The sequence below is a fragment of the Lithobates pipiens genome, unplaced genomic scaffold (genome assembly GCF_037356315.1).
Source record: "Lithobates pipiens isolate NorthernLeopardFrog02 unplaced genomic scaffold, aLitPip1_a1.2 Scaffold_18, whole genome shotgun sequence".
NCBI lineage: Eukaryota > Metazoa > Chordata > Amphibia > Anura > Ranidae > Lithobates > Lithobates pipiens.
Window position 1 is genome coordinate 410,332,734 of NW_027507758.1, and position 27,368 is coordinate 410,360,101.

General features: G+C 41.5%; 1 protein-coding gene across 5 annotated transcripts in view; it reads right to left on the minus strand.

Moving 5' to 3' along the window:
- The window catches only part of NAALADL2 (N-acetylated alpha-linked acidic dipeptidase like 2), a 1,383,985-nt gene that overhangs the window by 800,119 nt on the left and 556,498 nt on the right, over nucleotides 1-27,368 (minus strand). For all 5 annotated transcript variants that reach the window (XM_077487950.1, XM_077487951.1, XM_077487952.1 and 2 more), the window contains 2 exons: nucleotides 19,272-19,533; nucleotides 7,941-8,063 (listed from right to left, as the gene is read on the minus strand). In XM_077487950.1, coding sequence (XP_077344076.1) covers nucleotides 7,941-8,063; nucleotides 19,272-19,533 — 385 coding nt within the window. The remainder of the gene's footprint in view (nucleotides 1-7,940; nucleotides 8,064-19,271; nucleotides 19,534-27,368) is intronic.

A 27,368-nucleotide genomic window follows, 5' to 3' on the forward strand; every position in this document is an offset into this window, starting at 1 on the left:
TCATGGTAAAAGCAAAGGCCTTAGGGCTTCGGTCAGATCCATCTCCACATGGGTGGTTCAGGCGATCCAGTGGGCTTATAATGAGAAGGGCTTGGCTCCTCCTGAGGCCGTTACGGCGCATTCCACGAGAAGTCTCTCTACTTCTTGGGCAGCTTCACGTCATGTGGCTCCTGAGGTTATCTGCAGGGCTGCCTCTTGGTCATCCATTCATACATTTATGGCTCACTATTGTGTTGAACCTGCCAGTCTATCTTCTGTTGATTTTGGCTTAAAGGTGCTGTCGGTGGACAGTGTTAAATAAATTTTTTGTTCAGCATTTTTTGCCCACCCGAGTGTGTTTGGCGAGTTATTTCCCACACGTTGCTGCCATGGAGTCTGTCAGGAAAACGGAAAATTCCTATCAAAATACTTACCGTAATTTTCCTTTCCTGATGGACTCCATGGCAGCAGGAGTTCCCTCCCAAAATGGCTGGAGTAGGCTAGTTATCGAACACGGCCATGGGCAGGGAGCAAAGATTTATGGGAGTAGTGTCCTATAGGGTAGTGGAGGCGGGACTTAACCCACACGTTGCTGCCATGGAGTCCATCAGGAAAGGAAAATTACGGTAAGTATTTTGATAGGAATTTTCCGTTTTTCCTGCACAAATGACACTTTGTGCAGGGACAGTTCTAAGCACCAGAAACATGCGCCCCTTCACAGGCATACTATAGATACCCCCCAGCTATGAAATTTAAAGGAATATTACACTTTTATTGTTTCACTTTAATCATTATTAAAATCACTGCTGCTGAAAAAACGGCCGTTTTTAAAACTTTTTTTTGCATTGATCCATGTCCCCTGGGGCAGGACCCAGGTCCCCAAACACTTTTTAGGACAGTAACTTGCATATTACCCTTTAAAATGAGCACTTTAGATTGTGAACGTTCGAGTCCCATAGACTTTAATAGGGTTCTAAAGTTCACACGAAGTTTAGGTCTGTTCGCAGGTTCTGGTGCGAACCGAACAGGGGGGTGTTCGGCTCATCCCTACTCACTACTTTACATTGTAGAAAAGTGTAACTTCTTCATTGCTGTCACATGAAAAAATATAATAAAATATTTATAAAAATGTGAGGGGTCACTTTTGTGAGATACTGCATATATACTCTGCATCCACTGTAGCCTATATCTACAATGCATTCTGTGGTGTACAGTTTCTACTACCCTTCTGGTGGTGTACAAAGTACACAATACAGTGCAGCCATAGTACAGTTGCTAATACAGTGCAGGCGGTGTACACAGTATCTAATACAGTGTGTACAGTTTCTACTACACTTCTGGTGGTGTACACAATACAGTGAAGCCGTAGTACAGTTGCTAATACAGTGCAGGTGGTGTACACAGTATCTAATGCAGTGTGTACAGTTTCTACTACCCTTCTGGTGTTGTACACAGTATAAAAAACAGTGCAGCCATAGTACAGTTGCTAATAGAGTACAGGTGGCGTACACAGTATTTAATACAGTACGTACAGTTTCTAGCTATCCAATCCATGCCACCTTGTTTCCCCAAAGAAAACTCCTATACATCTTCTATATGCTGCAAAAAAAGGGAAGTGGCAGGCTAATCGGGATGGTCTGAAATTTGTACAATAGGTGGGGGAGAACCGTCATTTTCAGAATTGAGGCCCGTCCAAACCAGGACACAGTGGGGACATCCCATCTGTTCAAGTTCTTTTGTATCGACTTCATTTCTGGCAGAAAGTTCTTTGCATATAAGTCTGCAAGATTTCTGGGTAGTTGGATGCCCAGATATGTAATGGCCTCAGTCTTCCAACGGAAGGGGAAGTTCCTCTGACATAGGTGTACTAGCTTGGGAGGTATGGAAATATTTAATGCAAAGGATTCATTTTTAGGTTTGAGATACATTGGAAGTGTTCTAGGACCTGTAATAGGGTGGGTATGTATATCAATGGGGATGAAAGGAAGAGCAAGATGTCATTGGCAACGGCAGCAATCTTATATTCTTAATAGCTATTGAGCCTTTGTGTTGTGCTGCTAATGTGGAGATTTTATCAGAAAGAGTTCGGATCAGAGTTTGGTGTTCCCTTTTTTTCCTGGCCGCGATGGCCAACAAGTGGCCACATACAACACACTTGTGTGCCTCCCACTGAGTCATGGGAGATACATCTGGTGTGTCATTGTGTCAAAAGTATTCGCCAATGGTCTGAGTGATGATGGCTAGGTCAACAGGATCAGTAAGAAGGGAGGCATCCATTCTCCAAATCTTAGTAGTCGTTACCCTCTGAGAGAATTGTGTGGTGGCCGGAGCGCACCATGTTCTCTATTGTTGCGTTATGAAGGTAGGACAAGTCTGTCTGTGGTATGAAGAGGTAATCTAGCCTTGAGTAGCGATTATCTGGGGATGAAAAGAATGTAGTCTTTCCCTCGTGGGTTCAGAGTATGCCAGGTATCATGGAGTGTGAGAGAGGCCAATTGGAGTTTCACATGTTGTAACATAATGACTCAGCGCCTGACCATTGGCAGAGGATGTGCCCACTGCTGCATGCATCAGACTGGCCCGCGGTGGTCCCAGCGCCCAGACACAGACGTTTCGGGCTTGCATCTAGGCCACCTAGACCCCAGTGCCCCAGCCTTTCCTGGAGCAGTCAGCCAGTAGACCCTGTGAAGCGGTAGAATCAATTTAATCATTCTATAAACAGACTTATGAGTAAACTATTATAACTGCCAGTGAGATCAATTGACATAACCCCATTACAGGGCTTCCATCCCCTCCCCCCGTGGTTATAAACACCAGAGAGGGATAGATGGTGGCCCCAATTCCACCACCCTCCAATGATGCCCACCGTTACTTAATGGTTAAATAACAGCTGATGGAAGTTTCCAGTGTCCCAATCTCCCTGCGACCAAGCCCCAAAACAACCTGGTGCCAGTATCACCGGAAGCTCATGAGGCACAATATCCAACAGGAAAATTACAACAATAACATCAATGGCTATCTGTGAGCCACAACCCTTCCCCCCTGGACTTGTGAAAGATTAGGAACGTACCACAGTTTCAGCCCTGTATTTCCTTTGAAGGCTTGAGTTGTCCCAAGAGGTCCCCAGGGCCCAATGAAAGTAGAGCATTGTAAAGGTGGTTATTCCTAGAGCCTCTGTCACTTTTGTTATAGTGTCTCCCCGGGCTCCTGATATAGTTGCTGACCCGCATGGGTGATCAGAACCTCGCAAAAGGTATGGGCTAGATAGGGGATAGAGCAAGCCTCTTCAGCGTGCATGGGTACCTTCTTTCTGTAGTTTGCCAGTCCTTTATAATATGGCAAGGTGAGGGGAGCAAGCATCCCCCCAAGGTGTACTCAGGGCCCCATGTGAAACGAGTTCCTTCAGCGATGCAGGGGAGTTGGGCCTAGGGTCCCAGGGTTATAGGACTGTTTGCAAAAAGGAGCCTCCCTGCCTCTTGTCGTGACAAGGCCCTGTGGAGTGAGTACCCGATGTATGATCTGGTTGCTGTGGCTTCCATTACGACTAGAGTGTGCTCTTGAGCGGGGGTCGAGTGTCTGACTTCCCAATGCCAATGCAACAGAGGCTACCGATCAGGGCAGAAGTAGCAGTGCCTGCAACTGCCATTACCCAGCATTTTCAAAACAGTAACAGCTGTAAGCCAGAGCACAGGGAGGCCCATGTAATCCATAGCAACAGCCAGTGGGCACCAGCAGATAGCAAATGGGGTTACAGGGTATTAACTATAAGGTTCAGCTCACCGCAGCAGTATCTGTAGAGTCAACTGCAGAGTTAATGTTTGGTCCTGTGTCTCAATGAGGATGGAGACAATCGTGGGCTTTCGTCTGTTTCCATGTCCCCATGAAATCTTGGCGGGGAGAGTGCAGAGGTTCTGCATTGTCTTTGTCTGCTTCTTTGTGACTGTGGGTCTTGAGGATGGACCACTGGCCATTCGTAGCTTGCAGGCAGAAAGGGAACTTCCACCCACAGGACATGAAGGAGTGGGCGCAGGTCTCTTCTGTGCTGAAGAGTGGTGTTGGAGAGGTCCTGAAATAACTGAATGCACACCCCTTTATGTTCCAGGTGTGCATGGTTGCGAGTCATGGCATTTCCTCTTTCTGAGTGAAGCTGACAAGACAGCATACTACGTCTCTGGGAGGGTCAGTGTCTCTTCCCCTAGGCATCTTTCCATCTCCACTGGGGCATCAGGTGGTCTGCCTAACAGGGTGTAAAAATGCACTACAGTTTTCACTTTTTCCACTGATTCTGGGGTCCCTCTAATGCACAGATTGTGTCTGCAACCCCTGTTGTCCAAATCTTCCATATGCCTATGCATATCCATAAGATGCTGTGTATGTGCATTTTGACCCTCTGGACTTGGTGGATGGCAGCGTTGTGTGTCATGGCTGCCGACTCCCCATGTTTCAGGTGGGAAGCAACAGCTCGAATGTCCATTTTCAGGTCAGATATTACCACTGACAAGGTACCTTTTATATATAAATAGATCTGACAGGCAGAGGAGAGGAGAGCAGTGTGCAGTGGACATACCTGCATGTTTGTTCAGTGGGTACAGATTAGAGTCCACGGTGTCAGCGTAGGCCACCTCATTACAATCCGAGGCCTGGGTCACAGCCTGTGAGTCTGCATGTTGTGTGTGGAACATCGCCGGGATATGTTTACTGAACTGGGTGGAAGAGTCCTAATGGAACTGGGAGCCGAACAGCTTCTCCCAGACATTTCAAAGCGGACAGGCTGAGTTTCTCCCACTAATTGAGCAATGATTTGGGTCTCTGGATGTGGAGCTCTCTGTTTAAGACGCCATCCTGCTCCTGTGCCAAGCCACGCCCCTAACTGATGCCTTTAAACTATTTTTCAGTCCTCAGCACCAAGGTTTGATTGGTTCAAGAAACCATCGCCAGCGTCTGCATTACATGGTGCAGGAATATCTAGGGGCAAGAGCAGACTTGGAGACCTTTCCAACACAGCATCCACTGGGTTACTGGGTCTTGAGGATGGACCACTGGCCAGAACTTGCTCAATATGCAATTGAGCTACTGTCTTGCATCCAGCATTCTTTCTGAACTCACATTCAGTGCTGCTGGAGGGTTTGTAATGGATCATAGAGTGAGCCTGTCCACAGACTCCATTAATAAGCTCACATTCATAAAAATGAATCCGTCTTGGATCAGCAGCTATCAAGCACCTGATGTTGATGTAACTGCTTGAATTTCCTATGGATGTGGTATCCCTTGAAGACTGCCTATGCTGAGTGACTATCATACTCCTCCTCAATCTTGATGATGCTAGCTTCCAACAATATTTTTTGGTTTAGGGCACCACCACTCAAGGCCCACTTTTTCTGCCCCCGTTTAACAGGGGCATGTAATTACAATTTTTTATATAATATTTCAATGCAAGGCCAGTTCCTGCGCCTAACAAGATTAACTGTGAAGGCTTACAGTGTTCTTGTACCACCAAAGACCCATTTTTTTTTTAACAGGGGCATGTAATTAAAATTTCCAATGCAGGGTCCGTTCCTGCACCCATCAAGAGTATCTGTGAGGCATTACAATGTTGTGGCACCACCACCACCACCACCACCCAAGACCCAATTTTTCTGCCCCTGTTTAACAGGGGCATCTAATTCCAAATCTTGATATATTTCACAGCAGGGCCCATTCTTGCACCCAACAAGAGTAACTGTGAGGGTTACAGTGTTGTGGCACCACCACCAAAAAGGCCACATTTTTCTTCCCCTGTTTAACATAGGCATGTAATTACAATTCTTGATATAATATTTCCCAGCAAGGCCCGTTCCTGCACCCAACAAGATTAACTGTGCAGGCTTACAGTGTACTTGTACCACCACCACCACCAAATACAAAATTTTTCTGTCCCTGTTTAACAGGGGCATGTAATTACAATTTTCATATAGTATTTCACAGCAGGGCCCATTTCTGCTCTCAACAAGAGTAACTGTGAGGGCTTACAGTGTTCTGGTACCATCAACACCTAAGGCCCAATTTTCTGCAGAGTATATTGGGCAGGTCATATAGAATATATACTGCTGTTCAGAGTATTTAGTGTCAGGGGCCTAGGGGACCCCACACCATTTTTTTATTTGGATGTGGGGTTTCCCTTAATATCCCTACCAGACCCAAAGGGCCTGGTAATGGGCGAGGGGGGGGCATGCAGTTTTTTTCAATGATTTTCATCTCTATTGCCAGGACCCGACAATACATTACAACCACATGTCGTTTTGAATGACATTTTTCCTATAGAAATGTCATTTTGCTGTGGTATTGTTCTAAACATGCGAAAAGATTGCTACTTTATAAGCATACTAAGGACAACCCCCAGGAACAATATTTAAAGGAATATTTCATTTTTATTGTTTCACTTCAAGCATTATTAAAATCACTGCTCCTGAAAAAACACCAGTTTTTAAAACTTCTTTTTGCATTGATACATGTCCCCTGGGGCAGGACCCAGGTCCCCAAACACTTTTTTTTTATAGCAATAACTTGCATTTAAGCCTTTAAAATTAGCACTTTTCATTTTTCACGTTCGTATCCCATTGACTTTAACTGTGCTCATGTGTTCGAACAAATTTTTTGCTTGTTTGCATGTTCTGCTGCGAACCAAACCGGGGGGTGTTCGGTTCATCCCTACTTAGAAGTTTTGTCCCCCGTGTCTGCCATGAGGGAGATCCTGTGGTGTACATACCTTGATTATCATCTGGGCTTTGGTCTTTCTTGGGTAAGCAATTAGTGATTTAATTCACTTCACTACCATTTATTGATATTTTGGCATAATGAAATGTTTGCTTTGTTGTAGATGATACTTGTAGAGGATGTACTGTACATTGTGAATCAGATTCCCTCAGCAATCAACTGCTTGTATAAGGTTATCATGAATTGCTGTTTTACCATATATCATGCATCTATGTCTTTTTAAACAATTTTGTACAAATAAAATGTATATATTTTTTATAATTTTGTTTAATAATTGGGTACCGAGATGGTCCATTGTTCTTCCTACTGGTGGTTTTGCAGGGATTACCCCTAGTTACTCATCCCTTTTATCCAATTTCGGATGATGGTATGCCTATAATCTTCTAAATATGTACACACATAGAGGCTTACATGCTACATATTAGTTTAATAAAATATAGGAAAAATATAGCATATAAAAACAAATAATATTTCATATACTGTACAATTGCTACACAAGCCATGTTGTGATTTAATGTTATTAAAAAATACCTTAAACTTTTAATCTGCAGGCACTGTAATTTCCTGTAAAATTCAAAGCAATATGGCAACCTGGAGGTGTTTCTGTACAGTGTTATACAGAACCTGGAGGTGCTCGCTACATTGTTGTTGTACAGAATGCTCCAGAAATTGATTTCCATAAATATTTTTGTTGTGTTAAATATTTTGTTTTCTTTTGCTGATATCAGTATGAACTAACAAGGAATATTGATGCATTATGTATATCTTTAATATTAGCTGAATTGTTAGGCTATACTATGACCTAGATGAAAGGATTCAGGTGTTGCTAATTTCAGGTCTATGCGAGATTTATTATTATTTAATGAATATGATTGAATTGGCTTTCATTCTTGTAATACTTGTTGAAGGATCCTAATGAATCTGATACAATTTCTATATCAAGTTGAACAATCTAATCAATTTATAATCATCTTTTTAAAGTAAGGTCCATGTGGTAGGGTCCACGGTACAAACACTATTGAAATAATTTTTGTCACACTTACCAACTAGCCAGCAAAAGCAACATTGCTATGCTTAAAATTTTAACTTAAAACCCTAAGGTTTTAGTTGCACACATTTTCAAATACATGTTAAATGCACACTGCCTTGTCAATGCAGTGCGGTCCTTTTCATAAAGGTCCATTTGTGAGGTACATATAACTACAAACCTTGTATAATAGTGGTAATACTCCCAGCTTTAATAAAGCAATAGAATTCCTTGAAATATGTTTTGCTTTGGTCACACTTTGTAAATCTTCTATTGTCCCATATTGCACATCAATGAGTTCACCCTAAACGAGAGACAAACAATAAAAAATAAAAGTAACAGGGAAAGTGATTTATGCATGTTGCTGAATATGGTCCAATTAGAAATTATTTAAAATAACACTTACTGTATTTACTGTTATACATAAAAATATATATATTAACAGAGTCTTACTGGCTAAGCATGAAGAAAAGGAAGCCCTTCTCCAACTATCATCATACTGTTCATATTATTGGTGAATGTGCAACGTTAATTTTATTTAAAAGCCGTAAAGTAAACCACACATATCACAAAGCTGGATATAGACATGGACATTAAACAAATACTGACAGCAGATTTTCTGAAAAAGTAAGAAAAAATTTAAAAGTGTATTGTAAAGATTTCAATGTATGCAATTTATCATAATAGCTACTAGAAGTACTTTTGAGAACAGAATTCATATGCCATACCGTGTTTGGACTTTTAGTAGGAAATACACAAAAAGAACAAATAAGGTCAGATCTCACAGAAAAAAAAATAATAATCCAACTGTACAATTAGCCTTCAATTTTAAGATTTAAACAATTTAAAATTCAGAACCAGCACTAGGAAAAAAAAAAACTACCTATGGGTTGGTCGTATAGTGGGTACCTAATGAAAAAAGAAAAACATGTACCAGATACTTTAATTTATTTTGCCCGATTTACCAAAGTACAACTGAAATAAAATGAAAACACATGTGTTCTTCTAAATATCCAGTCAGGTGTAGAAGCCTACATAGCTGGATATTTGAAGTGCACACGGGTGTATTGCACTTTACCTCATATCATCTATGTCAAATCAGATCCAGGTTTACTACAACTGTAGCTCTCTATGATATATAGTATATAGTCCATATATATAGTATATAGTCCATAAAATGACTATATTTCTGTCAGAGTTACATAAATATGTTTCTTAGAAATAGAAAGTTCAATTTCACACTTTTATATCTTTTGAAACAAATCCCCATAGTTTGTAAAACCAGCTGGTTCTCTTTTTCTTTTTTTTTCTTTGTATAAACATATTATTAAATGTTTTTGAAAGAAATACAACACATACAAAAGAAAAATGCCCCATACGTTGTACAGTCAAGTAAATGGAGAGTACCCAGATAAGGAAATACATTAACAGCATTTACCATTGGATACGCGTAGGGTGTCATACCTTGAAGACCCCCCCCCCCCAGTATGAATATGGCAAACAAATACAAATTCTAACAAGAATTTGACCCATGTTACTGAGAGTAATAACTGAGACAGGCATGATTGACTTCTGATATCAGGATAAAATAAGTAACCATTTTGGGTCCTTCTCAACTCTGCTATTCTCACTCACCAGGGCCGAGCCACAGGGGAGGAGGGTAAGGGGGAAGAAAGAAAGAAAAAAAAATGGGGGGAGAAGGAGGAGAGAGGGGAAGCAGAAAATAGAGTGGAAAGAATGGGGGGGGGGGGGTGGATGCTCCACCAATTACCCTCTCCATCCATCTTTGCCAAGTGTACTGAGGGATGCAACCTCAAAAACGACATTTAAGTAAGCCTACGATTGTCAATCTCGTTGGTGTAATCTGATATCAATTGGCAGCCTGTTGTAGTTCTTGGTATGAATGTGAACCTCGAAAGGTTATCCAGGGCATCCATGTATCAGAGTACTCAGACACTTTATCAAGAGTGATATGAATCGGCTCCTCCATCTCAGCTATACGATCAATACACTAAAGTCAATCCTTCATTGATGGAGGGTTTGTGGATCTTCAATGTACTGGCACTCATTACCTAGCAGCATTGATCATATGCATAGTAACCAATTTGTAGTAGCGTTTTTTAGATATCTTGGAGTTATGCAGAAATTTATGAATCAGATCTGGAGTTCTATACCACCGTGTCTTCAGTTTAGAACCATTTTCCTGAGTCGAGACATTCAAGGATCCTTTATAAATGAATGCACTCCCAGCTAGCCTCATCTAACTCAGCCCCCAATGCGTTTTCCCAGAATGTGTTATCAATGTGAAAGAAACCAGATGGATTCTCAAACATTGCATTATAAAGCATGGAAATCACATGAGTTTGGGGGAAGATCGGGAGCAGAGTGACTCAAACACTGTGGGTGACTTGGTGAAGACCACTCTGAGATGGACAGTCCATGTAATGTTGGAGTTGAATATATGACTAGAAGGGAAAGGAATCTGTGTTAGATAATTCAGCAAGTTCATTAAGCCTTATGAATCTACCTCTACAGAAAAAATGTTTAACCAGCATCTCTGTATACTGCCACTCTGCGGCTAGAAAGGTCCCAGATAGGCCTAGAGGAAAGTCTGGATTGTTGCGTACAGGAGTGATCGGGCAAACTTTAGCAGACAATGAATGCATTGCTCATGCTCTATCAAAGGCATCAAGGGTAGTTTCCTATCAGGGGGTGAACGTAGAGCTTTTGCCAAAGTACGGTCCTTAGGGAGCCAAGGAGTTTCCTGCAATTCAGCCTTCAAAGCCAGATGTTCCAGGTTCACCCAGCTTTTACATTGGGCATGAACCCTCCAATCAACCACTCGGGCAAGGTGGATTGACTAACTTAGCTGCGCAGTTTTGTTGCACCATAGGAAAGCTCTACACATTAATTTGTATAATGCAAAACAGGAAGGAGGTAAGCAAATTGGTATAGTCCGGAATTACCGTCATCTGTATGATGGACGCATGTCCAAACCAGGAGATAGCGGGAGCATGAAAAGTTTCTGCTATAGAGTTCTGAGAGGTCTACTGGAAGTTGTATACACAAATAGGTGATGACATCTGGTTTCCATTGAAAAGGAAAGCTAGTCTGACACTGCTTGGCTAGTTCCTTTGGGATGTGAGATATTCAGTGCAAAAGACTTGGAATAGTTGATTTTCAGATTTGACAAGAGCTTAAATGATCGAGGACTTCCATAAGGTTAGGTTAAAAAACAAGGAGATTGAACAAAGACTGAAGAACATGATTAATGTACAAGGGAGACTCTAAATCCAAAAAAGATTACACTTTTATTTTTAAATGTATCTAAAGTTTTAATACAGTTTAAAAGACAAATTTGGAAGATGCACACAATGTGTCAACATGTGCTATCTGCCATCAGGGGATTTCAATGTATGTTTTTTGTGGTTGCAACCCCTTCCTCCCAACTCTAATAGGTGAGAGGAAGTGGTTGCACCCCCAAAACACTTCCATCGATCCCCCATGATAGGAGATAGCACATGTTAACATTAGGTAAGGGATCAGAAAGGAAATCCCCATTTTGACTCACAATTTGTGTGCATCATTTAAATATTCCACATATTTATCACGCACTTCACAGGTGCTTTGGGGGGCAAGCCAGGACGGCCAGCTTCCAGGGCCGGCATTGGATTCTAATGAAGTCTGGCCTCAGGCCCAACTGTGGCAACAAAACCAGGTGCATTTCACTTTAAAAGTTGTGCAGTATGCAGCAGGATAAAACAATGTGGTTAAGTTTGTACTCTGCCATGTTAATTGCTGTTAGAAATAAGCGGAAATGGCTGACTATTATCCCAAAGGTATTCTCCATGATTCTTCTGGCTCTGGTTAGCCAGTAATTAAAAACCCTCTTCTCTGGGGTGAGGGTCCTCTGTGGGAATGGCCTCATCATGTGATCACCCAGATCAAATTCGTCATGAGCAATAAAAACAAATGGGAGTCCTCCGACATTCTCTTCTGCAGATGGCAATCCCAAGCCACCGCCCTGGAGACGTCGGTAGAACTCGGTCTGGGCAAAGACTCCACCATCCAACATCTGGCCATTCTTCCCCACGTCCACATAGAGAAACTCACATGTCGCCGACACCACCACCATCAACACAATACTATGAAACCCCTTATAGTTTAAATAGTATGACCCTGAATGGAGTGGTATGACGATGTGGATGTGTTTCCCATTGATTGCCCCTCCGCAGTTGGGAAAGTCCAAACGATGAGCAAAGTAGGAGGCCACAGTCTGCCATTCCTATGGCGTTGAAGGAAACTGTGGAGTCAAACCCCCAAAAAAAGTAGTAATTTTGCACATAAACATTGCAAGCAGATTAGACACAAACATTCTTGGCCAACATCAGTATAACATTTATTTTAAGGAGTATTTAAAGACAAAAGTATAAGGTCCACTTATTAGATTCCTCACCCCCTCTGATGGCCCATTGCAAAAAATTTAGGGGCAAGGTTCTAAATGAGTTTGGGAGCCAACAAAAAGCCTCTGGTACTCTGCCTGAATTTAAGGACAACAATAACATTTGGACACATTTTGGGGGGTGTTTAGAGAAAAGCACTACAATGGAGCTGACAAAATACATTGTTAAGTGACTAGGCTAGGTGTATATAGGCCCAGGATAGCATGCTGGGGAGGTTAGTTAAGGCAAATATGCATGAAGGACAAAAAAGGAGCATTAAAAGATTACAGCATGCATGAGGAAAAAGAGGACATTCACATCATATTACAATTAGGGTAATTATGGAATCATGAAAGAAATACAATACATTAGCAAACATTAAATACATATAATGTGATGTTTTAAGGTGAAAAATTAGCCTAATATAGTCCTTCTGCAGGACCTTAATGATGGCAGAACAGGTCTCTGGAATAATGATCCCCAGAGCCTGGAGGGAGATGCCTGTAGAGAACCTGAGGTCCTGTAGTCTTCTCCCCATCACCAAGTACCGCAATGTGGCGACTAGCCTCTGCTCGGGAGTGATGGCTTGCTGCATTCAGGTGTCCTGCTTTGTAATATAAGGGGTAAGCAAAGCCAACAAATGGTGAAAAACAGGGTCCATCATCTGGAGAAAATTCCTGAAATCATCAGGGTTATTCTCCTGGATCTCCCACAGCAAAGGCATGTGAGAGAATTGGTCACGCTGGAGTAACCAATTCTTGGTCCATGAACTCCTCCCCACCCTGTTCATGGACCAGGCTTGGGTCAAACTAAGAACTCCAACACCAAGCCCCCGTATAGCACAAATTCTATGATGAGTACGCACCCGTAATATGGCTTCAAAGCGGTCGGCTGGTCAGAACAAACTAACTGAAGAACAGCAAGGCTTGTGAAGAGTGAGCTAAATTTCAGAAATGAGCGGACAAGAATGCACTTTAAACCAGGTACGAACTGACTATACACACTGAAAAACAGATACAAACCCACAAGCACAAACTGAATAGCAGTAAAACGATCAGAATAAGCATGAATCTGAAAAGTGCAAATCATCTCTCACCAAAGTTCTACTAACATGGGATAAACACAAGATAAGCAGAATGAGCCCAAAGGGTGGCGCGCTGGCTATTAAACTTATGTTTTATAGTCCAGTCGTATGTGTTGTACGTCACCGCGTTCTTGGCGGTCGGAATTTAGTGGGACCATGTGTATGCAAGACAACTTGAGCAGAACCCTGTCGGAAAAACCATCATAGCTTTTTCCAACCAAAATTCCAATCGTGTGTACGCGGCATGACCATAACAGGTATGAACACACTTACTGAACAAATCTCAGGCTTGTAGAAAAAGTGTTAAAACCATTGGTCATAAATAATGTCAGTTTTCTGCAAATTGCTTTTCTGAACAAGATCAACTATATAACAATTACTACCATATACACTTTTAGTCACTATGGATGTAGATTCTCTGTACAGTAACATCCATCCCAAAGATGGGTTGGCTGCATGTCACAGATTTTTATCCTCAGCAAGCCACAAATACAGAGCTGAGGATGTTACACAGCTCATTGAATGTATTTTTACACACAAATTCACTTTAAATAATGACATCTATTTCCCGTGTATGGTACTGCTATGGGAAGTAAAATGGCACCACAATATGCAAACTTACTTATGACTGATCTGCAGGACAAATTGTTGAACAGCATACAACAAAAGCCATATAGATACTATTGCTATAGTGGTGATATTTTCATCATATGGACAAGCTGCATGCCTCAAAATATAGGAAACCCATTGACAGATGCAACTATCACCGCAATTCCAGCTTCCAACCCCAGCACACCAAACGGGTTGCCACACATGGTCAGGCCATCAGATACTACTGATTATGCTCAGACCCAGAAATAAACATCTCAGAATTCTAGCAGATTATTTCCATAAGAAAGGGTTACAAACACAAAACCAGAAATACAAGCATAAACACAACCCTGAAATCCCAGGGAGAAAATCTACCCCAATACAAAGAGAAAAAAAACAAATAACCATGTATCTCTAGTAACCACATACAATCCAGCATTAGAAGGGATAAGAAAGATAACCAAAAAAGTGCAACTCATCATAACAGAGGATGAAACTTTGAAAGAAATATTCCAACAATCCCCAAAATTGGCTTTGAGGCAACCACCCAACCTCAGACTTAAACTAATCAGGAGGAAATTTTATTTTGATTATGAAGTTGCAACCCTGCAACAAAAATGCTGCAAACTGTGCAGCAAAATCAATCTATCAAAAAGTGTCGCACACAGAAAAGGGATCTTCAATGTCACAGGATCATACAGCTGTACCTCCAGTATTGTGATGTACCACATCGAATGCAAAAAATTAACCGCTTGCCGACCGCCTCACGCCGATATACGTCAGCAGAAGGGCACTTACAGGCATATTAACGTACTTGTACATTGCCCTTTAACCTCCCTGGCAGTATGATTATTTCAGATTTTAGGTGCTGAAAGAGGTACAATTATTTTGCATGGAAATTTGGCGTTTTATATTGTAGGCCTGTAATTCTTAGAAATAATTAACTTAAATCCGTCCAAACAAGAGTCTAATAGACATCCCAGGTATGATAAAATTTGAAATACAAAATCATAAATTATAATATATATATATATATATATATATATATATATATATATATATATATATATATATATATATATATTATAATAAATAACTATAAATGATTATAACAAATAATAATATAATATAAATAAAAAATATTCAATAATGTAATCAAATTGAAAACACTGAAATCTGAAATGTGCGGAGTTGCAGAATTGTTGCTGTCATTACTTTTAGTGTTTGATGGCGAGTTTCCCCACAAATTACTATCGCTAAATTCTGGAAGTGATTCTAATTTATTATTGCTGTTTTCCAGCCGGTCTAAACTTTTGATGCAAATGGACATTTTTTGGTTGCTGTTTCCTGGCATAAAGAATAGTATTTATAATATATAACTGCATTCGGGACACTGGACAAACCACTAGGGATAAAAGGGATGTGTAATTATTTGATACAGTACTGTAATCTGTAAGATTACAGTATACTGTATCTATACTTTGTTTTTTACTTTTTGAATTTGGCGCCAAACTCCATCCCCATGCATCGCAAAGCTCGCAGGGAACTGTGACAGATCAAGCGAGACACGGCGACTCGCAGATCACAGCGGGGAGACATCGCTGGATCCAGGGGACAAGGTAAGTAAACCCCTACATGGATCCTGCGATGGAATCCCAAATCTGGCTTGGGAATACCGCTTATGGTACTGAAATCTCACCCCGAGTCAGACTCGAGAATACCGCCAGGGAGGCTACGAAGCAGCTTGCAGGCATGCACTCGATGTCTGCGGGGATACCAGCGATTGTCTCACAGAGAGGAAGAACTGGGAATTGCTGATGTAAACAAGCATTTCCCCATTCTGCCTAGTGACACTGACACTGATCACAGCTCCCTGTAATCAGGAGTGGTGATCATGGTCATGTCACACATAGCCCATCCCCCCACAGTTAGAATCACTCCCTAGGACACACTTAACCCTACAGTGCCCCATAGTGGTTAAGCCCTTCACTGCCAGTCACATTTACACAGTAATCAATTCATTTTTAATCGCAGTGATAGCTGTATATAATGTGAATAGTCCCAAAATAGCACCAAAAGTGTCTCTATGTGCCATAGTATCGCAGTCATGGTAAAAATCACTGATCATTGCCATTACTAGTAAAAAAAAAATATTAATAAAAATGTCATAAATGTAGCCCCTATTTTGTAGACGCTATATCTTTTGTGCAAACTAATCAATAAACGCTTATTGCAATTTTTGTTTATCAAAAATACGTAGAAGAATAAGTATTGGCCTTAACTGAGGAAAAAATATGTTTTTTATATATTTTTTGGGGATATTTATTATAGCAAAGTAAAAAATAATGTTTTATTTCAAAATTGACGCTTTTTTTTTTATAGTGCAAAAAATATAAACCACAGAGGTGATCAAATACCACCAAAAGAAAGCTCTATTTGTGGGGAAAAAAGGACGTCAATTTTGTTTGGGAGCCACGTCGCACGACCGCGCAATTGTCCGTTAAAGGGATGCAGTGCCCAATCGCAAAAAGTGCTCTGGCCAGCCAAATGGCCAGGGGCTGAAGTGGTTAAGGAACATAAGGTGGATGATTTATTCACTACTGTGGGATATTATTTCTCACAACCAAACCACACCAAGGCAGACATGAATATTTTAGTTCCAAAAGGAACTTCAAAACTACTCAGGAAAAAAACTTTTGAACTAAGAACTAGAATTCCATTTCACACAAAATGATAATGTGGACCTCAGTAAATCATTATCCAACAGTTTTACAACCCACTTCTCACCTCTGTTAAAGTTACTCCCCCTCCCAGTATATAGCTTTCTCCCTGCCTTATCTTACTAAGCATCCAAGTTGAATTACCATTGCATTACCAAATGTACCTTTTTGTTTGTTTTTTCCCTCAGATTGTCTTACTTAACACTCTGCTAAAAAGGTGTGTATTAGTACTTGCTTGGGCCTTGAAGAAGGGGGCATACCCCAAAAGCTTGTGCAGAAAATTTAGATGCTAGTGCAAATTTAAAAAAAAATGTTTGTTCGAGAAAACATTTCTATCCTGCTCCTAAGAATTTTCTTGTCACTGTTATATTGCTGTCTGTGGCCTTGTTATTGATAATCACTATGGGGGTTATTTACTAAAGGAAAATCCACTTTGCACCGGAAGTGCACTTGGAAGTAAAGTCGCTGTAGATCTGAGGGGGACATGTAAGGAAAATAAAAAACAGCATTTTAGCTTGCACATGATTGGATGATAAAATCAGCAGAGCTTCCACTAATTTCAGATCTACCCCTTAGATTTAGAGTGACTGCACTTCCAAGTGCACTTGCAGTGCAAAGTGGATTTGCCTTTTGCATCTAACCCCCTGTGTCTAGGGGTGAGAACCAGGACTGTGAGTGAGGAATTACCAATTGGGGCAGTAATATCTGTTTAGAAGAGGCTTTTATTAACTTTGGAAAAAAAAAATCATTCCATATCCTGTGGCATCTACAGATTAGCAAATACAGAAAAAAAAGACAAAAAATAACTGACAGGGGTTTTAACCATTCCCGACTCTATCCAAAGTGAAAAAAACAAAGGTTTTGATTTTTGATATACCTTAAAAAAAATCATACCATACTTTTTATGTAAAACAAATATAATATAAGCTGATATTACCTAATGTAGTTCCAATTTAATGTATAATAATAATATACCATTATCTACATACAGGTATGTATTATTTTAATGTATACTGTATGCGTTATTGTGTAATTAAATAATGCCTTGATTGCCATTGCATTACCTCAGAAACAATGGGGGTGATTTACAAAAGGCAAATCCACTTTGCACTACAAGTGCAAAGTGCACTTGAAATTGCACTGCAAGTGCACTTGGAAGTGCAGTCACTGTAAATGTGAGGGGTAGATCTGAAATGAGGGGAAGCTCTGCTGATTTTCTCATCCAATCATGTGCAAGCTGAAATGCTGTTTTTTATTTTTATTTTTCTTTGCATGTCCCCCTCGGATCCACAGCGACTTTACTTCCAAGTGCACTTTCAGTGCAATTTCAAGTGCACTTTGCACTTGTAGTTTTCACTTGTAATGCAAAATGAATTTTCGTAAATAACCCCCAATGTCAGAAGATGGGATGTACCAAGTTATGCCCCTGGATGATGCAATTCTGTTGCGAAACGCGTAGGGCTGAGCGACACGCTAAATGTCACCTCGTGTTCAGTGTCCAGGCAGGACAGGTTTGTGCATGTGCGTCCGGCTGGCGCAACGGACTTAAGGCTTTGAAACTTCAATTGCATTGTAAGTGTTATTTTTATTCCTAAGTTTTTTTAATAAAGGGTTTTTACACCATTGGAGCCCTATTTTCTTTTCCATGGTGCACATTTTGAGCCTTCCAAAATATGTGAGAGGTATCCCATGAAAAACGCACCCAGCTATTCGTACATGGAAAGGGTGGTGTAAGGCGAACAGGAAGGATTCCTTTGAAGTGGGGGACAACCGTATACTTGTATGCTCATTGTGATCCTCTGTAGTGGGAGGGGTGGGTCATGAAGTTCTGGTAAGAAGTAACTTCAGATATTTGGTGGTGGAATTGAACACTTTTAGTTTATGGAGGCTCCTATTTGTATTTAATCCATTACAGCTGGACTTTTTTTATTTATTTTATTTATTGTTCATCAATCTGTGCGTTCTTAGGCCGCGTACACACGCGGGGACTGTTCGCCCAACTTTGTTCGTCAAACAGTTTGAGCGGACAGTCTGCTCAAAATTAGCATGGACGGACTTGGCCACACACGACGAACGAACAGTCCGCTGAAACTTGCGCGATGACGTGAACGGCACGTACGACGGGACTAGAAATACGATGTCCTATACACTGCAATGCAACCTTCGCCGTGTAAATCCTTTCTGAGCATGCGCGGAACTTAGTTTGACGAACAAGCCTACACACGGGCGGACTGTCCGCTCAAACCAAGTTTCAGCGGACAGTTTTACGGAATTTCCGAAAAACTTTGTTCGTCAGACTGTCCGCTGAAACTGTCCGCTGAAGCCCACACACGAGCGGACTGTCCGCCGAAACACTGTTCAGCGGACAAAGTTGGGCGAACAGTCCCCGCGTGTGTACGCGGCCTTAGAGACTCTTAGTTCACGGGTGTTTTTTCAGATGTGATCACCTGATTCATATATTTTTTGTACACTAAGTTGTGGTCTGCCCACTCAAGGGTGTGGCAGGGAACAACATTTATATTATTTGCTCCTCCACTGGTTGGGGGCAGAACAGTATTGTATTTACATTGTCACTCTATTTTGTTATAGTGCACTTAGCACGGCTTAATATTTTTCTGATGTACCAAGTTATGTCTTTATATTATTAAAGGGACAAAGATAAAGAGCCACATTACCTCAAGACTTCCACTGGCAGAGTAGGCAGCATATGCGTACAAAAAATCTTCACCTTTGCTCTCTTTACCACAATCCTGTCCACTTGGATAATAGCACTGGCCATTCTTCAGAATGATTGTGTTTGGAGAAGAGCTTGGTAGGTCAAGCAAGACTGAATAATTTACTAACTGAATTTCTTTTAAGCCTATTGAAGTCCACAAAAGTGCAATTTTTTTCACTGGGTCTGAGTTTGTTTTATTGACAGGATTCTCTGTGAAATATCTGTAAGGCAAAAATATATGATTTTTGTTTGCATCTACAATATAATTAAACATGTATGACACAGCCTTCTTTATCATAATCCCTGGGCCTTATACAGAAAACAAAACAAGATTCACCTGCTATCCTTTAATTGACAGATTTTTGAAGTAACAAGCATTGAACATCAATATTCTGCTGCATGGTCTGCTTTAAGTAAACACCATAATATATAACTAATTTCATCTATTAATAATTACCGTATATACTCGAGTATAAGCCGAGATTTTCAGCCTCTTTTTTGAGGCTGAAAGTGCCCCCCTCGGCTTATACTCGAGTCATCGCTGTCTGCCCGCTCGATCAGCGTGTCGAGCAGACAGACAGCGGCCATTCTATAATTCAAAAGCCGCGCCTCCGGCTCCGCCTTCGCCTGTGATAGGCGGAACACTGAATTTCCCAGCAGCCTGTGTTCCGCCTATCACGGACATCGTATCATCCTCGTACTACGGACGAGGATGATACGATGTACGTGATAGGCGGAACACAGGCTGCTGGGAAATTCAGTGTTCCGCCTATCACAGGCGAAGGCGGCGGCGCAGCTTTTGAATTTTACAATGGCCGCCGAGGCGCCGACGAAGAGGGCACGGGACGGAGGCAAGGCAAGGCACGGCACGGGACGGGACGGGACGGGACGGGACGGGACGGAGGCAAGGCACGGCGGCAAGGCACGGAGGCAAGGAGGCAAGGCACGGGACGGAGGCTCGGGACAAAGGCTCGGGACACAGGTAGGCTGGACACACACACACACACACACACACACACACACACACACACACACACACACACACACACGGATGGATGGATACACACACACACAGGGATGGATGGATGGATGGAGACACACACACACAGGGATGGATGGATGGATGGATGGAGACACACACACACAGGGATGGATGGATGGATGGACACACACACACACAGGGATGGATGGACGGACACACAGGGATGGACGGACACACAGGGATGGACGGACACACAGGGATGGACGGACACACACACAGGGATGGACAGGCATGTCTCACCCTCGGCTTATACACGAGTCAATAAGTTTGCCAGTTTTTTTGGGGGTAAATTGGGGGCCTCGGCTTATATTCGGGTCGGCCTATACTCGAGTATATACGGTAAGCATACTCTAAGGTATAATTTAAGCATTTTTCTTAGTTGATCTAAAAGAAAATTACAATACTGCTATTGGTACACAGGCATATACCAATGTGCATATGTAGCAGATTTTTCATAAATAATAATAATAATAAACTACAAAAAAATATTAATTGACATAAACCATATACTAGAAAGGATTCTCATGTAAGAAAGATGATAAGGATTTACGTTTCAAATTTCCTCTCTCCTAGTTATTTAATATACATGAAATATGTAGTTTTAGTGCCACATCTATGTTTATACGTACATTGAGTGGTAACCCTGTAAAAGCACAGACACAACATTATGCTATGTTTGTAACTAAAGAATGGTAGCCATATTTTGTAAGTGCTAATCTATTTTTTTTTACCTGAAAACTGATCAAAATTAAATAAATCCTGTTATTTACATGAAAATATCATAACAAAAAAGAGATAGGAAACCTATTTTTTAAGCGAAGAAGACTTCATTGGCACAACATGAGGCAGCTTGTATTAAAAATAACAATATTATTTTTCCAATGGTTAAAAACATGAATATAAAATGATTACGACAACCTCTATACACATAATGACCAATAGGTACCCAACCCAGATATAGAGATTCAAATCCAACCAAGAACTATAATATTAGTATTGTAAGATCCATAATAATTTGCTGTATAGCTTATGGTATCACAATCACTTAATTCTAGAAAGTAAACTTTTTTTTTTTCAAACATTTCTTGCTTTCTCAGGACTGCTTGGATGGGTGCTGTTATAAAGTTCAAAATACAGACAATATGTAAGTATATTGCATGTTTTTAAAACACACATTTACAGTACAGTATGTTTATATATATTTAATTGAAATCATTTATATATATATAAGCAGCATGCTTGCCTGGTCAGGTTTGGACACAGGGAATGGATGGTGTGGTGGGCGGCACAGTTTTGGATCGGGGTGGCGAGGTCCCTCCCTTTGGAACCACCTTCACTGTCATGCATGCATGGTGGTGGCATGCACACGACAACTTAACGTCATTGCCAGAGTGCCTTTTATGCCCATCAACATCCTTATTGGCATTGTTGGGATACATTGGGTAGCTATCTTTCAGCCTTTGATACAGCTTGGACAGCGAAAGCACAGACACTTCTAGTTGAGGTGAGACTTATCCTGAGGGATGTATACTTTGCTATATGGTGGGATATTTGATGCTATCTTAGCATTATCTTTTTTTACCATGTGTTTTATAGAGAGTGGCTGTACATTAGGACCCAAGGGTTGGCACTACTAGGAATGCCATTGCAGCAGTTGCAGGGGGTTGTTTTCTTGAGGATCATTTATACCAAGGTAGGCACTGATGGAACTTATAAAGTTTGAGATGTTATATTCTTAGCTGTATGGTATTAGGAATTATATATATGTCACATACCTGATGGCTGAGCCCAATATGCAGGTAGTGGCTTCTCGTATCCCTCTGGCTTGAGAACCCATGATAGAGCAGACATGGGCTCGGGAGTGCAAAGGGGCACAAGTGCCTGACAGGTTAGCTGATGCAGGGGCTAATCCGGACCTCCAAAGCACTGTGAGAAGACTGGTAGCAGACCAGAGCAGCAGTCCAGTAGAAAGCAGGAGCAGCCTGGAAACTGGATACAGCCGGTATCAGGGAGGTGTTCTGTAGTTCAGGTGGGAAGCTGATGACAACAGACAGCAGGAAAGTGTCCTGTAGTTCAGGCTGGTAGCTGAAGGCAACAGACAGCAGGAAGGTGTCTGTAGTTCAGGCTGATAGTTGAAGGCAACAGACAGCAGGGAGGTGTTCTGTAGTTAAGGAAACAAGCAGGTGCAGCCAGGCCAGGTTATACACTGGCAGGCAGATCAGGAACAGGAGCAGAAGCCAAAGAGAAGTCATGGTACAAGCCGGGTCAGTAACAGGCAGACAGAAAACGGACCTAGTGAGAGGTAGAAGAAATGTCAGGACAAGCTGGGATCGGAAACTGGCAGCAAGCAGGAATAGCTAAGAACAAGCCTGGTAACAGGAGTCAGGTATGTAGTCTAAACAAGCAGCAAGGGTCTCAGGAAATGCTGTAGACCGTAGAGCAAGGCAGCAAGGTGACAGTCTCCTTTAAATAGCACTTCTTGGCACCAAGTGCTGTCAATAAGCACGTGTGTGCATCGTCATTCGCGCTATTGCACATGAGCGTGTGGCGGATGGTTCTTTTAATGGGAACCGTGCGCACGGGTATTCTTCTGCCATTCTGTTTGCTGGAACATCTCACCTGACAATATACAGTATCTCACAAAAGTAAGTACACCCCTCACATATTTGTAAATATTTTATTATATATTTTCATGTTACAACAGTGAATACATTACACTTTTCTAAAATGTAAAGCAGTGAGTGTAAAGCTTGTATAACAGTGTGAATTTGCTGTCCCCTCAAAATAGCTCAACACACAGCCATTAATGTCTAAACTGCTGACAACAAAAGTGAGTACACCCCTAAGGGAAAATTACCAATTTGGGCCCAATTAGCCATGTTCCCTCCCCGGGGTTATGTGACTCGTTAGTGTTACAAGGTCTCAGGTGTGAATGGGGAACAGGTGTGTTAAATTTTAGCGTTATCCCTCTCACTCTCTCATACTGGTCACTGGAGGGTCAACATGGCACCTCATAACAAATAACTCTCTGAGGATCTGAAAAGAAGAACTTTTGCACTATATAAAAATGGCCTAGGCTATAAGAAGATTGCCAATATCCTAATACTGAGCTTCAGCATGGTGGCCAAGACCATACAGCGCTTCAACAGAACAGGTTCTACTCAGAACAGATATTTCCATGGTTGACCAAAGAAGTTGAGTGCTCAGAATCATATCCAGAGGTTGTATTTGGAAAATAGACATATGCTGCCAGCATTGCTGCAGAGTTTCAAGGGGTGGGGGGGGGGGGAGTCAGCCTGTCAATGCTCAGACCATATGCTGCACACTGCATCAAATTGGTCTGCATGGCTGTCGTCCCAGAAGGAAGCCTTTTCTAAAGATGATGCACAAGAAAACCCGCAGACAGTTTGCTGAAGACAAGCAGGCTAAGGACATGGATTACTGGAACCATGTCCTGTGGTCTGATGAGACCAAGATAAACGTATTTGGTTCAGATGGTTTCAAGTGCATGTGGCGGCAACCAGGTGAGGAGTACAAAGACAAGTGTCTTACCTACATTCAAGCATGGAGGTGAGAATGTCGTGGGCTGGGGCTGCATGGGGAGCTACGGTTCATTGAGGGAACCATGAATGCCAACATGTACTGTGAAATACTGAAGCAGAGCATGACCCCTCCCTTCGGAGACTGGGCCGCAGGGCAGTATTCCAACATAATGACCCCAAACACACCTCCAAGAGGACCACTGCCTTGCTAAAGAAGCTGAGGGTGAAGGTGAAGGTGAAGGTCCAAGCATGTCTCCAGACCTAAACCCTATTGAGCATCTGTAGGGCATCCTTAAACGGAAGGTGGAGGAGCGCAATATCTCCAACATCCACCAGCTCTGTGATGTCATCATGGAGGAGAGGAAGAGGACTACTGTGGCAACCTGTGAAGCTCTGGTGAACTCCATGCCCAAGAGTGTTAAGGCAGTGCTGGAAAATAATGGTGGTCATACAAAATATTGAGACTTTGGGCCCAATTTGGACATTTTCACTTAGGGGAGTACTCACTTTTGTTGCCAATGGTTTAGACATAAATGGCTGAGTGTTGGGTTATTTTGAGGGGACAGCAAATGTACACTGCTATACAAGCTGTACACTCACTACTTTACATTTTAGCAAAATGTCATTTCTTCAGTGTTGTCACATGAAAAGATATAATAAAATATTTACAAAAATGTGAGGAGTGTACTATATGTATCTCCATATAATGTCCCCTCTAGGTTGCACTCATGTGATGTGTCATGGAATACATACTGTACCTTTAGGTTTCATCTCAATGTGGGGGTCCTTGATTGAGATTGCCTTCATTTGTTTCCCCCCCTCTTGGCAAGGCTCTTTGGGGCAGCAAACCCTCTAATGTTAAAGGGCCCTGAGGATTTTGTTTTCAGCTATCAAGAGATATATGGTCTAGAATCATCTGAACATTTTATTTACTGTTTTATATTTTTAGAGCTTGCACAACTTTGATATTGGATGGCTTGTGATCTTACTTATTTGTCTGTCTGGGCCCCATGTGTGTGTGTGGGGTTTGATCCCCCCCCATGGTGGGGCCCCTGTGTCCGCCAACTAGATTTACTCTATCCACACCCTGTGTCCAAACCTATGCAGGCAAGCATGCTAATTATATATTGTGTTTTAAAAAAAAAATACAATATATATATATATATATATATATATATATATATATATATATATATATATATATATATATATATACATATTGTCTGTGTTTTGAACTTTATAACAGCACCCATCCAACCAGTCCCGAGGAAGTGAGACATTTTTGTGAAAAGTGTTGACTTTTCAGAATGGAGTGATTGTGGACATTGTTCCTGACACCCACACTTATACCATAAGCTATACAGAAACTTAAGGATATTACAATACTAATATATAAATTTGTGGTCGGATGTGCATCTCCATACCTGGGTTGGGTACCTATTGGTCATTATGTGTCTAGAGGGTGTTGTAATCATTTTATATTTATGTTTTTAACCACTGGAGAAATACAATATTGTTATTTTTAATACAAGCGGCTTCATGTTGTGCCAATAAAGTCTGCTTTACTTGAGAAATAGGTTTCCTATATCTTTTTTCTCGTGATGTACAGTGGTGTGAAAAAGTGTTTGCCCCCTTCCTCATTTCCTGTTCCTTTGCATGTTTGTCACACTTAAGTGTTTCGGAAACATCAAACCAATTTAAACAATAGTCAAGGACAACACAAGTAAACACAAAATGCAATTTGTAAATGAAGGTGTTTATTATTAAAGGTGAAAAAAAATCTAAACCATCATGGCCCTGTGTGAAAAAGTGATTGCCCCCCTTGTTAAAACATACTATAACTGTGGTTGTCCACACCTGAGTTCAATTTCTCTAGCCACACCCAGGCCTGATTATTGCCACACCTGTTCACAATCAAGGCATCACTTAAATAGGAGCTGCTTGACACAGTAAGGTCCACCAGAAGATCCTTAAAAGCTACACATCATGCCGAGACCCAAAGAAATTCAGGAACAATTGAGAAAGAAAGTAATTGAGATCTATCAGTCTGGAAAGGGTTATAAAGCCATTTCCAAAGCTTTGGGAATCCAGCGAACCACAGTGAGAGCCATTATCCACAAATGGCGAAGACATGGAACAGTGGTGAACCTTCCCAGGAGTAGCCGGCCGCCCAAAATTACCCCAAGAGCGCAGCGACGACTCATCCAAGAGGTCACAAAAGACCCCACAACAACGTCCAAGGAACTGCAGGCCTCACTTGCCTCAGTTAAGGTCAGCGTTCATGCCTCCACCATCAGGAAAAGACTGGGCAAAAATGGCCTGCATGGCAGAGTTCCAAGGAGAAAACCACTGCTGGGCAAAAAGAACATCAAAGCTCGTCTCAATTTCTCCACAACACATCTTGATGATCCCCAAGACTTTTGGGACAACATTCTGTGGACCGATGAGACAAAAGTGGAACTCTTTGGAAGGTGTGTGTCCAAGTATATCTGGCATAGAAGGAACACTGCATTTCATAAAAAGAACATTATAACAACAGTAAAATATGGTGGTGGTAGTGTGATGGTCTGGGGCTGTTTTGCTGCTTCAGGACCTGGAAGACTTGCCGTGATAAAAGGAACTATGAATTCTGCTGTCTACCAAGAGATCCTGAAGGAGAATGTCCGACCATCTGTTCGTGTACTCAAGCTGAAACGAACTTGGGTTCTGCAGCAGGACAATGATCCTAAACACACCAGCAAGTCCACCACCGAATGGCTGAAGAAAAACAAAATGAAGACTTTGGAGTGGCCTAGCTAAAGTCCTGACCTGAATCCTATTGAGATGTTGTGGTATGACCTTAAAAAGGCCGTTCATGCTCGAAAACCCTCTAATGTAACTGAATTAGGACAATTCTGCAAAGATGAGTGGGCCAAAATTCCTCCAGGACGCTGTAAAAGCCTCATTGCACGTTATCGCAAACGCTTGGTTGCAGTTGTTGCTGCTAAGGGTGGCCCAACCAGTTATTAGGTTTAGGGGCAATCACTTTTTCACACAGGGCCATGATGGTTTGGATTTTTTTTCACCTTTAATAATAAACACCTTCATTTACAAATTGCATTTTGTGTTTACTTGTGTTGTCCTTGAATATTGTTTAAATTGGTTTGATGTTCCGAAACACTTAAGTGTGACAAACATGCAAAGGAACAGGAAATGAGGAAGGGGGCAAACACTTTTTCACACTACTGTATATTGGATGTGGCATGGTGGAGGCTTAAATAATTATTTTTGAAAATATATTGAATATGTCTATCCAAAATACGATTAGGTGTTGTTGATAACTTATTTTCTTCTTATGTAGGTCGAATAAAAAACTGATGACAAAATTTGTTTTGATTAACTATGTGCCATCGTGAACTATACAGTAACCATCATACCATCAGACTTCCTCCAAGTAGCAGAAGGATATCATTTCAAGCACAGAGTTATGGTA